At 46.5% G+C, this 16977-nt stretch overlaps 1 protein-coding gene across 3 annotated transcripts in view; it reads right to left on the reverse strand.

Moving 5' to 3' along the window:
* The window catches only part of LOC135507985 (neuronal PAS domain-containing protein 3-like), a 391626-nt gene that overhangs the window by 106709 nt on the left and 267940 nt on the right, over positions 1–16977 (reverse strand). For all 3 annotated transcript variants that reach the window (XM_064927840.1, XM_064927839.1, XM_064927841.1), the window contains one exon: positions 522–611. In XM_064927840.1, the coding sequence (XP_064783912.1) occupies positions 522–611 (90 nt within the window). The remainder of the gene's footprint in view (positions 1–521; positions 612–16977) is intronic.

Here is a 16977-nt window from a genome sequence, read left to right on the forward strand (position 1 = left end):
TGCGTGTGTGTGCGTGTGTGTGTGTGTGTGTGTGTGTATGTGTGTGTGTGTGTATGTGTGTGTGTGTGTGTGTGTGTATGTGTGTATGTGTGTATGTGTGTGTGTGTGTGTGTGTGTGTGTGTGTATGTGTGTGTGTGTGTATGTGTGTGTGTGTGTGTGTGTGTGTGTGTGTGTGTGTGTGCTCTCAAGTCTGTCTGTCTGTTAGCCCTGGAGACAAAGCTATGGTGTATGAAACCATTAGAATCCTCAAGGTCACTCCCCCTATCGTTTGACCTCCAAGACGTCTCTGTCTGTTTATTGACATGTAATAGCAGACTGGGACCTGTTAGCATACTACTGAGATGAAAAATACCCTCTGATCAAATTGGATGGCTGCAAATTAACTACAGGGCCAACAAGCTGATGAGATTTTAAATGAGCTCTAATTTGTCTGAATTGTCTTCAAGCCAGTGCTGATAAACAAAAGAAAGGAGAAAATAAATGGTAGTAGCGATAAGGAATTGACTGTTGTTGCACTCACCTGTGAAAGTCCCAGGTATATGGACACCGTCTCAGAGATGTACAAAAACCTTCCCTCCTTGTTTAGTGCAAATACAAATCCATCCAGGGACTGTGTGAGAGAGAGAGAGAGAGAGAGAGTGAGAGAGAGAGAGAGAGAGAGAGAGAGAGAGAGAGAGAGGGAGTGGGAGTGGGAGAGAGAGAGAGGGAGAGAGAGAGAGAGGGAGTGGGAGTGGGAGAGAGAGAGAGGGAGAGAGAGAGAGAGAGAGAGGGGGGGAGGGAGAGAGAGGGAGTGGGAGTGGGAGAGAGAGAGAGAGAGGGAGAGAGAGAGAGAGAGAGAGAGGGGGGAGGGAGAGAAAGAGAGAGAGAGAGAGAGAGAGAGAGAGAGAGAGAGGGGGAGGGAGAGAAAGAGAGAGAGAGAGGGAGAGAGAGCAATAGAGGCAGAGAGAGGGGGAGGGGGAGAGGGAGAGAGAGCAAGAAAGAGAGAGAGGGAGAGAGAGAGAGAGAGAGAGGGAGAGAGGGAGAGAGAGAGAGAGAGAGAGAGAGAGGGAGAGAGGGAGAGAGAGAGAGAGAGAGAGAGAGAGGAGAGAGAGAGAGAGAGAGAGAGAGAGAGAGAGAGAGAGAGAGAGAGAGAGGGGGAGAGAGGGAGAGAGTTAGATGATGTATACTGGGACAGAGATAAAGCTATGGACCATGGAGAGGAAACCCGCTGATTGTTTGTCGTCTGTTTGCCTGTAAAACCAAAATGACACCTCCCCATGTGGAAGGTAGTATCTCTCATGATTACAGTAACAAGTACAACCACAATTAACAGTGTGAATGCAGAAGCACAAGTGCAAACAAACCCAAGTTGGAACAGACAAAGAGAGTAAAGCATACAGCACAGTACAGCATATTATCACTGCATCTATGGACCTTCAATACATGTACGTTTGCAAACGTTACCAAAGTTTGAATAATGTGTGTGTTTTTGTCCAGGGAAGTCTAGAGCATTTGGGGGGTTTTGGGTGCGACTGTGTTGTAGTGTGATTACCATCTAATGCACTTTAACAACACCTTGACTACCATTTCCTAACATTATGCTAGTTAGGTCTACTCCAGGATGCTGGTAAAGTCTACACTAGTACACAACTCATAGTCCTTTCCATTCCAGCCCATATCAATATAACGTGTGAAATCTACTATAATATGCTGGTTAGGTCTCGGCCAGGATGCTGGTAAAGTCTATGCAGAATGCCGATCCATTCCAGTCCAGGCCCATGTAATATGTGTGTGTTTTTACTTCCTGGATATAGTCTACCAGTATGTGGGTCCCTTCCAGTCCAGACTCATATCTAATGACGGCTCTGCTCTTAGATCATGACTGGAAGCAGCGTTCTGTTCTGAGCCCAGCCTCCAACAGGCCCAATTAAGACACCTATGTCACTAAAGTGAACTTCTGCTCCCCGACTAGCTGGGATAATCTGTAGGGGCAGCTAACCACAGGCACACGGCACAAAGAAACGCACAAATCCAAACGTTATAGATTGGAGGAAAACAGGCTTCTCCCTCCCCCTCCATCTCCAGGCTGGCTCTGAGACCACAGGTCCTGAAAACAACAAGGCATTTATGTTGCAAAATGTCCCTGCCGCTGATCTGATCACCTTTCTATGAGGATTACTCTGTCGTGTCGCGGGCGGCGTTGCGGCGCATACGGCGGTGGTATTTCATATGTGCGGGCGCGTTTCCATTTATTTTCCCCAAGCAACGTTAAAGGAGCAGCTAACGGCAGCTGGTGTGAGGAGAGAGAGAGAAAGAGAGAGAGAGAGAGAGAGAGATGGAGCGAGAGAGTCTCCCTACCTGCCGATAAAACAGGGCAGCCTGGGGCTATTTACAGCCAGCTGATATGCAGCTGACAACAGCAACTCCCACTGAGGCCCTGCTGAAGCCAGACAGCCAGCCAGCTCACAGCCAGCTTCTCCAAGCACATCTGCCAGGAGAAAGAGGAGCTTTACATTGCTCTTCTTTACATTACACAGCTAACGTTGGCACCGATTTAGCGCCTAACATCCATAGCAGACAAAGAAGACTCATAGTTTGGCCTTTCATTTAGCTCTCTGCTCGAGAGAGAGAGGCATGTGCAGCATATCTTGGGTGTTGTCTAGAAAAGCTTATATCAAATCATTTGTGTGGCTCTCAAGCTGAATAATAATTATATTTAATGTATTTCTCGTCATATTCACAGATCACAGAGATTACGAAGATTGTGCATCATAAACTGTGCTTTTTACGTTTAACATAGACAATAACATTCCAAGTATATCATTAATAAATCGTAGTTTTGACTTTAGTTTACATTTACAGTGCATCTCCTCTCTCTGGTATGGTATCCTTCTTCAAAAGGAACCAACACCTGTCATCTTTCAAATAGCTTCCACCGGGTCGTTGTTTATCATTTTTCAGGAGAGCTTGTGGAGAGTTGAGCTGGGGGTCCTTTATTCCAGTAGCACCAACCATTGGTTCTCTTTTCTTCCTTCCATCTGTCAGTTCATTTCTGTTCCCCTCAGGGAGAGCACCTCAGAGCCCCGGCAGCAGTGACACACTCTGCCACCCCGTGACCAGAGGATGGGGTCTCTGGCGGTGTAACGCTATCATCCGTCCCCACAGACTTCACCTGCCTGTCACACTGGGCCCCAGCACTCCCCCCCTACCCAGCCTCCAATCATTTCTCCCTGTCCGGCCTGCTCCTCTTTAAAACACCTAGCATCTGCGGCCCAGGAATGGTAACTCTCTAGAGGGGGGAGCTGCAGAGCACCACACACACCGGAGTTGTAGCTGCTCTGTAGCTAGCTTCTATCGCTGATAAACGGTGATAAACGGCCACTGTTTACAGGCTAACCACTGTGTAAAGTGCGCTATAAATCACAGCAGAGACAAACTTCTAGGGGAGAAATGTGTTACATTAAGATGGGGTTCTTAAGTCATTTATTTAAAAACATTTCAGACTGCTTTGACTGAGTGAGGCACATTTTGTTTTTGTGCCCAGTTCCGTGGGAGTGGAGAGCAAGAGAAGAACCAATAGTGTGTTAGGTTGATCTTGTTGGCAGGTAACAGGCTTTGGCTTGGGCAGGCACCTGTTTACCACAGTCCCAGCCCTGACCTCTAAACTCTAACCCCTGGCATCACACAGCCCAACTAGTGATCCACATAGGTTAGAAAGGGCATCAGACCCAACCAGATATTACAACTAACATTACTGTAGACCTCTACCCAGATACTGTACGGGGGTTAACTATCAAGACATTTTATTTTGTATTGGCAATGCATTTGAGGACTTATCTTTACGGAGATGATCCTGGAAATATCAATAAGCAGTTCCTTTACCTTGTACATACTAACCAGACGACCATGACGGAGTCCTTTAAGCAAACACTTCATGTAACCGACGCTTGTTCCTTCCAGAGGACAAACAAACTTCCTGTGAAGGACACAGTTTAGCAGACATCAATCCTGGCCTGGCCTGAGAGAGCACTCTCTCTCTCTCAGATATTAGACAACCCAGTGGAGGCCAGCCGAGATGGGGCTCATTGACTATTAACATATCATTAACTATTAGGTCAGACAAAATGGAGAGAGATGGGGCGGCCACATGCTCACACCAGTCCCCCCCCCCACCCCCACCCTCCCCCCACCGCTGTCCTCCGTTGGCTCAGACACAGCCACTAAGAACAATCACTGCAATTAACACCTCCAGCAGGGCTGGACACAGCAGTGCTAATACGCACACAGGCACGCACGCTCACACAGGAGGAGGATTCAATCCCAACTCCAGACTGTAGGCTGAGAGAGGCTCCCGCTGTGAGAGTGTCTGTGCAGCGTGTGAGTGAGCGTGTGATATTGAAGCACCTCTCAGTGCCGTGCATCCTCGGGTCTGCCAGATTTACAGACACCCCTCACTCTATACACAAATCACAGCAATGGCCAGGACTATTAGGCCCAGATCATGTCCTCAGTAAATGACTTCAATCTACAGTGCTCTGGTTGGTTTTAAGAAAAACTACATTTGGATGAAAAGAGAGGCACAGGAAGAGCAAGAGAGGATGTGAGAGCGACGGTGTGAGAGAGACAGAGAGATAGAAAGAGAAGAAAAGAAAGAGAAAGATCGAGAGAGATTACTAGAGAAAGATGGTTTAAAATAGATCCCCACACTGAGACCCCCTTCAAATCACTCATCCTACCTCACACTGAGACCCTCTTGAAATCACACATCCTACCCCACACTGAGAACTCCTTGAAATCACTCATCCTACCCCACACTGAGACCCCCTTGAAATCACTCATCCTACCCCACACTGAGACCCCCTTGAAATCACTCATCCTACCCCACACCGAGACCCTCTTGAAATCACACATCCTACCCCACACTGAGACCCCCTTGAAATCACTCATTCTACCCCACACTGAGACCCCCTTGAAATCACACATCCTACCCCACACTGAGACCCCCTTGAAATCACTCATCCTACCCCACACTGAGACCCCCTTGAAATCACTCATCCTACCCCACACTGAGACCCCCTTGAAATCACTCATCCTACCCCACACTGAGACCCCCTTGAAATCACTCATCCTACCCCACACGGAGACCCCCTTCAAATCACTCATCCTACCCCACACTGAGACCCCCTTGAAATCACTCATTCTACCCCACCCTGAGTCCTCCTTCAAATCACTCATCATACCCCACACTGAGACCCACTTCAAATCACTCATCCTACCCCACACTGAGACCCCCTTCAAATCACTCATCCTACCCCACCCTGAGACCCCATTCAAATCACTCATCCTACCCCACACTGAGACCCCCTTCAAATCACTCACCCTACCCCACCCTGAGACCCCATTCAAATCACTCATCCTACCCCACACTGAGACCCCCTTCAAATCACTCATCCTACCCCACAATGAGACCCCCTTCAAATCACTCATCCTACCCCACACTGAGACCCCCTTCAAATCACTCATCCTACCCCACACTGAGACCCCCTTGAAATCACTCATCCTACCCCACCCTGAGACCCCATTCAAATCACTCATCCTACCCCACCCTGAGACCCCCTTCAAATCACACCATACTTATTGTGCCCATGTGATTTTGTGCTTACCATGGGGGAAAGGAATCTCTGCTTATGCTGAGCATGACACATTTATTGGTCCTATTTAGAGCCAAAATGACCCGTCACAGATTGCTCCTCAGTACCTCCTCTACTCTCTCTCCAACAAGCCACTCTCTGTGTATGAAGCTACGGTATCATACTTGTTCTCTCGTATTCGGTGCAAATCATTTTCAGTAGCCTAAGAAGCCATTCATACTGGACAGATACAAACCACCGCAATTCCATTGTGTAGCAGAAAACGTAGGAGGGAAGAGAAGGACATATTGGATTGATGTGAAGAGATACAAGCATTTGGCTACACCCGCAATAACATATGCTAAATATGTGTACGTGACCAATGCAATTTGATTTGATCACTATTGTCAATTATTTGGGTGGGGGTGGGGGGGGGTATCACATTATAGCAGAGTAAATATCACTTGATCTACTGACTGTACATGGAAAACGCACAAAATAAGGCTGCTGGCACTAAATATGAAGAGAATCTAAAGACCATTCTGATGAGCAATAGTCATCCAATCTACCTGTAACCAACAGGTGGAATCATGCTGTTCTTCGACACTGCCTGGTGTCCAAAGAAAACAGGCCTGCTGATACAGAACATACCCTCTTAGAGAAAAGGGTTCCAAAGGGCTCCTTCAGCTATCCCTATAGGACAGCGGTTCCCAAGCTGGGGTTATACAACAAAACAACAATATATTACAGTAGTCTTTGTATCTCAAAATCATTGTAATGTGGTTAACTTTTTTTTAAATTATGAAATTGATTTAAATCTGAAAGATAAATTCAACCAGAGAGCGCCCTTAGATCATGGAAAAAGGCCGCACTTGATCGTTGCACTTGAATTATTCCCACAGTGAATGGCTAGGCCTGCTACGCTATGAAACCAGACACTATAGCAGAGACTTTGATATTACCGGCCACAATTGACATGGTGAAAACAATGTGTGGGGAATCAGAGAAACTCAATATCAATACCTATGTCAGATAACTGGTAAAGAAATAATTGATGCTATTGCTAGCAATCAAGAGGAAGCTAACGGAATGACTCAAAAACAATCCAGCTTATGCACTTCAAATGGACGTTAGCTGTGAGGGACGAGATGCCCATGGATTGTCTTTTGTTCGCGATACATGTCAGGGGATGCTATTGCCTAGGACATATTTTTCTGTCTCACGATTCCCGAGCATGAAATGGCACAGTGTCACGTTCTTCTAAATGAGCAGACCAAGGTGCAGCGGGAGTATAGTTCCACATCTTTTAATGAATAAGTGAAACTGGAAACAAAATAACGAAACTTACAAAGACCCGTGACTACGTAGTGCTCAAACACACTTTACATAAACCATATCCCATAACCCACAGGTGGAAAAAATGCTACTTAAGTATGATCCCCAATTAGAGACAACGATTACCAGCTGCCTCTAATTGGGAATCAAACAAATCACCAACATAGAAAATCAAACCTAGAACCCCACATAGAAAATACAAACTAGAACAAAAAACCCTAGTCACGCCCTGACCTACTCTACCATAGAAAATACAGGTTTTCTATGGTCAGGACGTGACACACAGGGGATGTTCAGTGTGCTGCGTGGCTATATTGACGAAAAAAAGATGCCATGCGATCGAATGGTGGGCTTTTGCACAGATGGGCCTCCATCAACGGCAGGACGGCGGGCAGGCCTCTGCACTCTAGTTATGAATATGTCTCCCTCTGCCATATGGACGCATTGTATGATACACTGAGAGCAACTGGCAGCAAAAGAGCTGAGCACAGAACTCACAGGTAACTTCGATTGTAAACTGCATCAAACCACATCCACTTTGCTCACACCTGTTCGCAACACCAGGTGGAGATATTGGATCAGAGCACGACAATGTTCTATTTCACACCGAGGCTTGTTGGTTATCGAGGGGGAGGGTTGGAAAGATTTTTCGCATTGAGAGTGGAAGTGTTGTCATTCACAATGGCTGTAAAAGGCATCCCGAGTGGCGCAGTGGTCTAAGGCACTGCATCGCAGTGCTAGCTGTGCCACTAGAGATTCTGGGTTCGAGTCCAGGCTCTGTTGCAGCCAGCTGTGACCAGGAGCCCCATGGGGCAGTGCACAATTGTCTCAGCATTGTCTGGTCAGGAAGTGACACACAGGGTTAGAGGGGCTAGCTGGCAGGAATGTCCTTGTCCCATCCTTCACTAGTGACTCCTGTGGGGGGCTGGGTGAACTGCTGCATGCTGACACGCTCGCCATGTGTGTGGTGTTTCTTCTGGTTTCTGGGTTAGAGGAGGGTCTGGTGTTTCTTCTGGTTTCTGGGTTAGAGGAGGGTCTGGTGTTTCTCTGGTTTCTGCGTTAAGTGGGCATTGTTTCAAGAAGCAGGCTTGGTCGGGTTGTGTTTCGGAGGCACGGCTCTCGACCTTTGTCTGTATGGGAGTTGCACCAATGGCACAAGACTGTAACTACCAATTGGAAAAAGGGGTAAAATTATTTATTTAAAACATTTAAAAAACAATGGATGTGAGAAAAAAAATAGACTTGGGTTTACTTTTTGTGTAATTAAAAAGAACATGTGCCTCCTTGCCTATGTAACAGACACATTTGAGAAACTGAACAAAATGCACGCGAGGGGAAATACAAAAACATTCTACCGATAATTGACATAATCAGCGGATTCAGAGGAAATCATTCTTATTGGAGAGAGAGTCTTTCCAAAGAGAACCCCACCCCCTTCCCTCAGCTGTGCCTGTTTCTAACAGAAAACAGCATCAGTGAGTGTCCCACACGAGTGATGACTGCTCACCTCCAACGCTTGGAAGAGCACTTTGGGACCTACTTCCTAACCCGACTATGATCCTGGCTCAGTTGACATGCCAGTAGGTGAAATAGAACAGCTGATCGAGCTGTCATGTGACCAAATGCATTCACGGGTCACTATGGAGGAGGTTTGGTTCCTGACTCAAAGGGAATACCCTGCCGTCCCCCTCAGAGCATTAATGCCGCGGTCAAAACAACTGGGAACTTGGAAATCTCCAACTTCCGACTTCAGTGCGTTCAATACAACCTCAGTCTGGGAAAAATTGTTTTGAGCGGTCATCAAATATATACATTTAAACATTATTTTAAAACGATTTAAATATAATACATAGAAATGTTTTGGGACAAAAGAAGATGAAGAATCAATATGTTTTTAGATTGAGTATTTATTGGGTCATTATGTTAGTATATTATGTATGTTTGTAATAGTGTGCTGTATGTGAAAATGTATTCGTATTATACATTGTATTTGAATGTTTAAGGACTCTTGGAAGATTAGTCCAAATGGGGACTAAAAGAGATCCAAATAAAAATCTAAAATCTAAATCAAATTCCAACTCGGGAACTCGGGCCTCTTTCTAGAGCTCCAACTTCTCGACCTGAAGATCACTGACGTCATGATTTTACCTTGTATTTTTCTGAGTTCCCTGTTGTCTTGAAAGCACCATAGAACATCACCTCATTACCAGAGACGAGGAGGACACTGTGGACCACGCCCCCTGAGGTGGACACTGTGGACCACACCCCCTGAGGTGGACACTGTGGACCACACCCCCTGAGGTGGACACTGTGGACCACGCCCCCTGAGGTGGACACTGTGGACCACACCCCCTGAGGTGGACACTGTGGACCACGCCCCCTGAGGTGGACACTGTGGACCACACCCCCTGAGGTGGACACTGTGGACCACGCACCCTGAGGTGGACACTGTGGACCACACCCCCTGAGGTGGACACTGTGGACCACGCCCCCTGAGGTGGACACTGTGGACCACACCCCCTGAGGTGGACACTGTGGACCACACCCCCTGAGGTGGACACTGTGGACCACGCACCCTGAGGTGGACACTATGGACCACGCCCCCTGAGGTGGACACTGTGGACCACACCCCCTGAGGTGGACACTGTGGACCACGCCCCCTGAGGTGGACACTGTGGACCACGCCCCCTGAGAAGCTTCGACGTGACATGCATCAAGCACACCCATCTCATTAGTGGTGGTGAGATAAGATCCATTATGTCAGACTCATTAGCAATTGACTACCCCCACATTAAAAGTATGTGATGGTGAGTTGAGAAGACAATCCCTTTTGTTTTGGAATGTTTGGGAACCATTGCTATAGGAGAACACAAAAGGGTTCTACCTGGAACCAAAAGGGTTATTTCTACCTGGAACCAAAAAGGGCTCTTCAAAGGGTTCTCCTACGGCAGAGTTCTGCAACTGGACGAATTTGGCACTGGTCAAAAGTAGTGCACTATATGGGAATGTTAGGGTGCCATTTGGGATGCAGCCCTGTGAGCAGAGTAGGGAACTACTGCTGGTTGTCTTCCACAAACTGCCACCGTACGCGGTGGAAAGTTCCTTCCTCCAGGTGACTAGACAACAATATTGTTTCTACCTCCCTGCGTGCTTGGATTTAATTAAGTGATAACAGTCACCTTGGGGTGATGATGACAGAGCAGGCAGTAATATCTGGGTTAAGGGAAATAGCTAGGGAGACAGGGGAAGACACGGGGCTAGGCTATATACAGTCATATTATAGATAGAGAGACAGGGGGGAAGGCTATATACAGTCATATTATAGATAGAGAGACAGGGGGAGACAGGGGGCTAGGCTATATACAGTCATATTATAGATAGAGAGACAGGGGGGAAGGCTATATACAGTCATATTATAGATAGAGAGACAGGGGGCGAGGCTATATACAGTCATATTATAGATAGAGAGACAGGGGGCGAGGCTATATACAGTCATATTATAGATAGAGAGACAGGGGGGAAGGCTATATACAGTCATATTATAGATAGAGAGACAGGGGGCGAGGCTATATACAGTCATATTATAGATAGAGAGACAGGGGGGAAGGCTACATACAGTCATATTATAGATAGAGAGACAGGGGGCGAGGCTATATACAGTCATATTATAGATAGAGAGACAGGGGGGAAGGCTATATACAGTCACATTATAGATAGAGAGACAGGGGGCGAGGCTATATACAGTCATATTATAGATAGAGAGACAGGGGGGAAGGCTATATACAGTCACATTATAGATAGAGAGACAGGGGGCGAGGCTATATACAGTCATATTATAGATAAAGAAACAGGAGAGAGACGGGGGCAAGGCTATATACAGTCAGATTATAGATAGAGAGACAGGGGGGAAGGCTATATACAGTCATATTATAGATAGAGAGACAGGGGGAGACAGGGGGCTAGGCTATATACAGTCATATTATAGATAGAGAGACAGGGGGGAAGGCTATATACAGTCATATTATAGATAGAGAGACAGGGGGCGAGGCTATATACAGTCATATTATAGATAGAGAGACAGGGGGCGAGGCTATATACAGTCATATTATAGATAGAGAGACAGGGGGGAAGGCTATATACAGTCATATTATAGATAGAGAGACAGGGGGCGAGGCTATATACAGTCATATTAGAGATAGAGAGACAGGGGGCTAGGCTATATGCTGTCACATTATAGATAGGAGAGATACAGGGGGAGACAGGGGGAGACAGGGGCGAGGCTATATACAGTCATATTATAGACAGAGAGACAGGGAGAGACAGGGGCGAGGCTATATACAGTCATATTATAGATAGAGAGATGGGAGAAAGACAGGAGAGAGACAGGAGGAGACAGGGGGCTAGGCTATATACAGTTATATTAGAGATAGAGAGACAGGGGGCTAGGCTATATGCTGTCACATTATAGATAGGAGAGAGACAGGGGCTAGGCTATTTACAGTCATATTATAGATAGGGGGAGACAGAGGAGACACAGGGGGAGACAGTGAGTTTGGCTATATACAGTCATATTATAGAAAGGATAGAGACAGGGGGAGACAGTGGGCTCGGCTATATACAGTCACATTATAGATAGGAGAGAGACAGGGGGAGACAGGGGGCTCGGCTATATACAGTCACATTATAGATAGGAGAGAGACAGGGGGAGACAGGGGGCTCGGCTATATACAGTCATATTATATATAGAGAGACAGGGGGAGACAGGGGGCGAGGCTATATACAGTCATATTATAGATAGGAGAGAGACAGGGGGAGACAGGGGGCTCGGCTATATACAGTCATATTATATATAGAGAGACAGGGGGAGACAGGGGGCGAGGCTATATACAGTCACATTATAGATAGGAGAGAGACAGGGGGAGACAGGGGGCTAGGCTATATACAGTAACATTATAGATAGGAGAAAGACAGGGGAGACAGGGGGCTAGGCTATATACAGTTATATTATAGATAGAGAGACAGGGGGAGACAGGAGAGAGACAGGGGACTCGGCTATATACAGTCATAATATAGATAGAGAGACAGGGGGCTAGGCTATTTTCAGTCATATTACAGATAGAGAGACAGGAGAGAGACAGGGGGCTCGGCTATATACAGTCATTTTAAAGATAGAGAGACAGGAGAGAGACAGGGGCTAGGCTATATACAGTCATTTTATAGATAGAGAGACAGGAGAGAGACAGGGGGCTAGGCTATATACAGTCACATTATAGATAGGAGAGAGACAGGGGGAGACAGGGGGCTAGGCTATATACAGGCACATTATAGACAGGAGAGAGACAGGGGGAGACAGGGGGCTAGGCTATATACAGGCACATTATAGATAGGAGAGAGACAGGGGGAGACAGGGGGCTAGGCTATATACAGTCATATTATAGATAGAGAGACAGGGGGCTAGGCTATATACAGTCATATTATAGATAGAGAGACAGGGGGAGACAGGGGGCTAGGCTATATACAGGCACATTATAGACAGGAGAGATACAGGGGGAGACAGGGGGCTAGGCTATATACAGGCACATTATAGATAGGAGAGAGACAGGGGGAGACAGGGGGCTAGGCTATATACAGTCATATTATAGACAGAGAGACAGGGGGCTAGGCTATATACAGTCATATTGTAGACAGAGACACAGGGGGAGACAGGGGGCTAGGATATATACAGTCATATTATAGACAGAGAGACAGGGGAGACAGGGGGCTAGGCTATATACAGTCATATTATAGACAGAGAGACAGGGGGAGACAGGGGACTAGGCTATATACAGGCACATTATAGACAGGAGAGATACAGGGGGAGACAGGGGGCTAGGCTATATACAGGCACATTATAGATAGGAGAGAGACAGGGGGAGACAGGGGGCTAGGCTATATACAGTCATATTATAGACAGAGAGACAGGGGGCTAGGCTATATACAGTCATATTGTAGACAGAGACACAGGGGGAGACAGGGGGCTAGGATATATACAGTCATATTATAGACAGAGAGACAGGGGAGACAGGGGGCTAGGCTATATACAGTCATATTATAGACAGAGAGACAGGGGGAGACAGGGGCTAGGCTATATACAGGCACATTATAGACAGGAGAGATACAGGGGGAGACAGGGGGCTAGGCTATATACAGGCACATTATAGATAGGAGAGAGACAGGGGGAGACAGGGGGCTAGGCTATATACAGTCATATTATAGACAGAGAGACAGGGGGCTAGGCTATATACAGTCATATTGTAGACAGAGACACAGGGGGAGACAGGGGGCTAGGATATATACAGTAATATTATAGACAGAGAGACAGGGGAGACAGGGGGCTAGGCTATATACAGTCATATTATAGATAGGAGATAGACGGGGGGTTGGCTATATACAGTCATATTATAGATAGAAGAGAGACAGGGGGCTCGGCTATATACAGTAACATTATATATAGAAGAGAGACAGGGGGCTAGGCTATATACAGTCACATTATATATAGGAGAGAGACAGGGGGCTAGGCTGTATACAGTCACATTATAGATAGGAGAGAGACAGGGGGAGACAGGGGGCTCGGCTATATACAGTCACAGTATAGATAGGAGAGAGACAGGGGGAGACAGGGGGCTAGGCTCTATACAGTCACATTATAGATAGGAGAGAGAAAGGGGGAGACAGGGGGCTCGGCTATATACAGTCACATTATAGATAGGAGAGAGACAGGGGGAGACAGGGGGATAGGCTATATACAGTCACATTATAGATAGGGGTGAGACAGGGGGAGACAGGGGGCTAGGCTATATACAATCATATTATTGATAGGAGAGAGACAGGGGGAGACAGGGGGCTAGGCTATATACAGTCACATTATAGATAGGAGAGAGACAGGGGGAGACAGGGGGCTAGGCTATATACAGTCATATTATAGATTGGAGAGAGACAGGGGGAGACAGGGGGCTAGGCTATATACATTCACATTATAGATAGGAGAGAGACAGGGGGAGACAGGGGCTAGGCTATATACAGTCATATTATAGATAGGAGAGAGACAGGGGGAGACAGGGGGCTAGGCTCTATACAGTCATATTATAGATAGGAGAGAGACAGGGTTAGACAGGGGGCTAGGCTATATACAGTCATATTATAGATTGGAGAAAGACAGGGGGAGACAGGGGGCTAGGCTATATACAGTCACATTATAGATAGGAGAGAGACAGGGGGAGACAGGGAGCTAGGCTATATACACTCACATTATAGATAGGAGAGAGACAGGGGGAGACAGGGGGCTAGGCTATATACAGTCATATTATAGAAAGGAGAGAGACAGGGGGCTAGGCTATAAACTGTCACATTATAGATAGGAGAGAGACAGGGGGAGACAGGGGGCTCGGCTATATACAGTCATAATATAGATAGAGAGACAGGAGAGAGACAGGGGCTCGGCTATATACAGTAATTTTATAAATAGAGAGACAGGAGATATAGGGGACTCGGCTATTTTCAGTCATATTACAGATAGAGAGACAGGAGAGAGACAGGGGACTCGGCTCTTTTCAGTCATATTACAGATAGAGAGACAGGAGAGAGACAGGGGGCTCGGCTATATACAGTCATTTTATAGGTCGAGAGACAGGAGAGAGACAGGGGGCTAGGCTATTTTCAGTCATATTACAGATAGAGAGACAGGGGGAGACAGGGGGCTAGGCTATATACATTCATATTATAGATAGAGAGACAGAGGGAGACAGGGGGCTAGGCTATATACAGTCATATTATAGACAGAGAGGCAGGGGGCTAGGCTATTTTCAGTCATATTATAGATAGGGAGACAGGAGAGAGACAGGGGACTAGGCTATATACAGTCACATTATAGATAGGAGAGAGACAGGGGGAGACAGCGGGCTAGGCAATATACAGTCATATTATAGATAGGAGAGAGACAGAGGGAGACAGGGGGCTAGGCTATATACAGTCACATTATAGATAGGAGAGAGACAGGGGCTAGGCTATATACAGTCACATTATAGATAGGAGAGAGACAGGGGGAGACAGGGGGCTCGGCTATATACAGTCAAATTATAGATAGGAGTTAGACAGGGGTAGACAGGGGCTAGGCTATATACAGTCATATTATTGATAGAGAGAGAGGGGGTGAGGCTATATACAGTCATATTATAGATAGAGAGACAGGGGGCTAGGCTATATACTGTCATATTATAGATAGAGAGACAGGAGAGAGACAGGGGGCAAGGCTAAATACAGTCATATTATAGATAGGAGAGAGACAGGGGGAGACAGGGGACTAGGCTATGTACAGTAACATTATAGATAGGAGAGAGACAGGGGAGACAGGGGGCTAGGCTATATATAGTCATATTATAGATAGAGAGACAGGGGCTAGGCTATATACAGTTATATTATAGATAGAGAGACAGGAGAGAGACAGGGGGCTAGGCTATAAACAGTCATAATATAGATAGAGAGACAGGGGGAGACAGGAGAGAGACAGGGGGCTCGGCTATATACAGTCACATTAGAGATAGGAGAGAGACAGGGGGCTAGGCTATATACAGTCACATTATAGATCGGAGAGAGACAGGGGGAGACAGGGGGCTTGGCCATATACAGTCACATTATATATAGGAGTTAGACAGGGGTAGACAGGGGCTAGGCTATATACAGTCATATTATAGATAGAGAGACAGGGGGTGAGGCTATATACAGTCATATTATAGATAGCGAGACAGGGGGAGACAGGGGGCTTGGCCATATACAGTCACATTATATATAGGAGTTAGACAGGGGTAGACAGGGGCTAGGCTATATACAGTCACATTATAGATCGGAGAGAGACAGGGGGAGACAGGGGGCTTGGCCATATACAGTCACATTATATATAGGAGTTAGACAGGGGTAGACAGGGGCTAGGCTATATACAGTCATATTATAGATAGAGAGACAGGGGGTGAGGCTATATACAGTCATATTATAGATAGCGAGACAGGGGGAGACAGGGGGCTTGGCCATATACAGTCACATTATATATAGGAGTTAGACAGGGGTAGACAGGGGCTAGGCTATATACAGTCATATTATAGATAGAGAGACAGGGGGTGAGGCTATATACAGTCATATTATAGATAGAGAGACAGGGGGCTAGGCTATATACAGTCACATTATAGATCGGAGAGAGACAGGGGGAGACAGGGGGCTTGGCCATATACAGTCACATTATATATAGGAGTTAGACAGGGGTAGACAGGGGCTAGGCTATATACAGTCATATTATAGATAGAGAGACAGGGGGTGAGGCTATATACAGTCATATTATAGATAGAGAGACAGGGGGCAAGGCTATTTAGAGTCATATTCTAGATAGAGGGACAGGAGATAGACAGGGGACTTGGCTATATACAGTCATAATCTAGATATAGGGACAGGAGAGAGACAGGGGGCTTGGCTATATACAGTCACATTATAGATAGAGAGACAGGAGAGAGACAGGGGTCAAGGCTATATAAAGTCATATTATAGATAGGAGAGAGACAGGGGAGACAGGGGGCTAGGCTATGTACAGTAACATTATAGATAGGAGAGAGACAGGGGAGACAGGGGGCTAGGCTATATACAGTCATATTATAGATAGAGAGACAGGGGGCTAGGCTATATACAGTTATATTATAGATAGAGAGACAGGAGAGAGACAGGGGGCTAGGCTATAAACAGTCATAATATAGATAGAGAGACAGGAGAGAAACAGGGGGCTCGGCTATATACAGTCATTTTATAGATAGAGAGACAGGAGAGAGACAGGGGGCTAGGCTATTTTCAGTCATATTACAGATAGAGAGACAGGGGGAGACAGGGGGCTAGGCTCTTTTCAGTCATATTACAGATAGAGAAACAGGAGAGAGACAGGGGGCTCGGCGATATACAGTCATAATATAGATAGAGAGACAGGAGAGAGACAGGGGGCTCGGCTATATACAGTCATTT

Source organism: Oncorhynchus masou, chromosome 21, assembly GCF_036934945.1.
Source record: "Oncorhynchus masou masou isolate Uvic2021 chromosome 21, UVic_Omas_1.1, whole genome shotgun sequence".
NCBI classification, from domain to species: domain Eukaryota; kingdom Metazoa; phylum Chordata; class Actinopteri; order Salmoniformes; family Salmonidae; genus Oncorhynchus; species Oncorhynchus masou.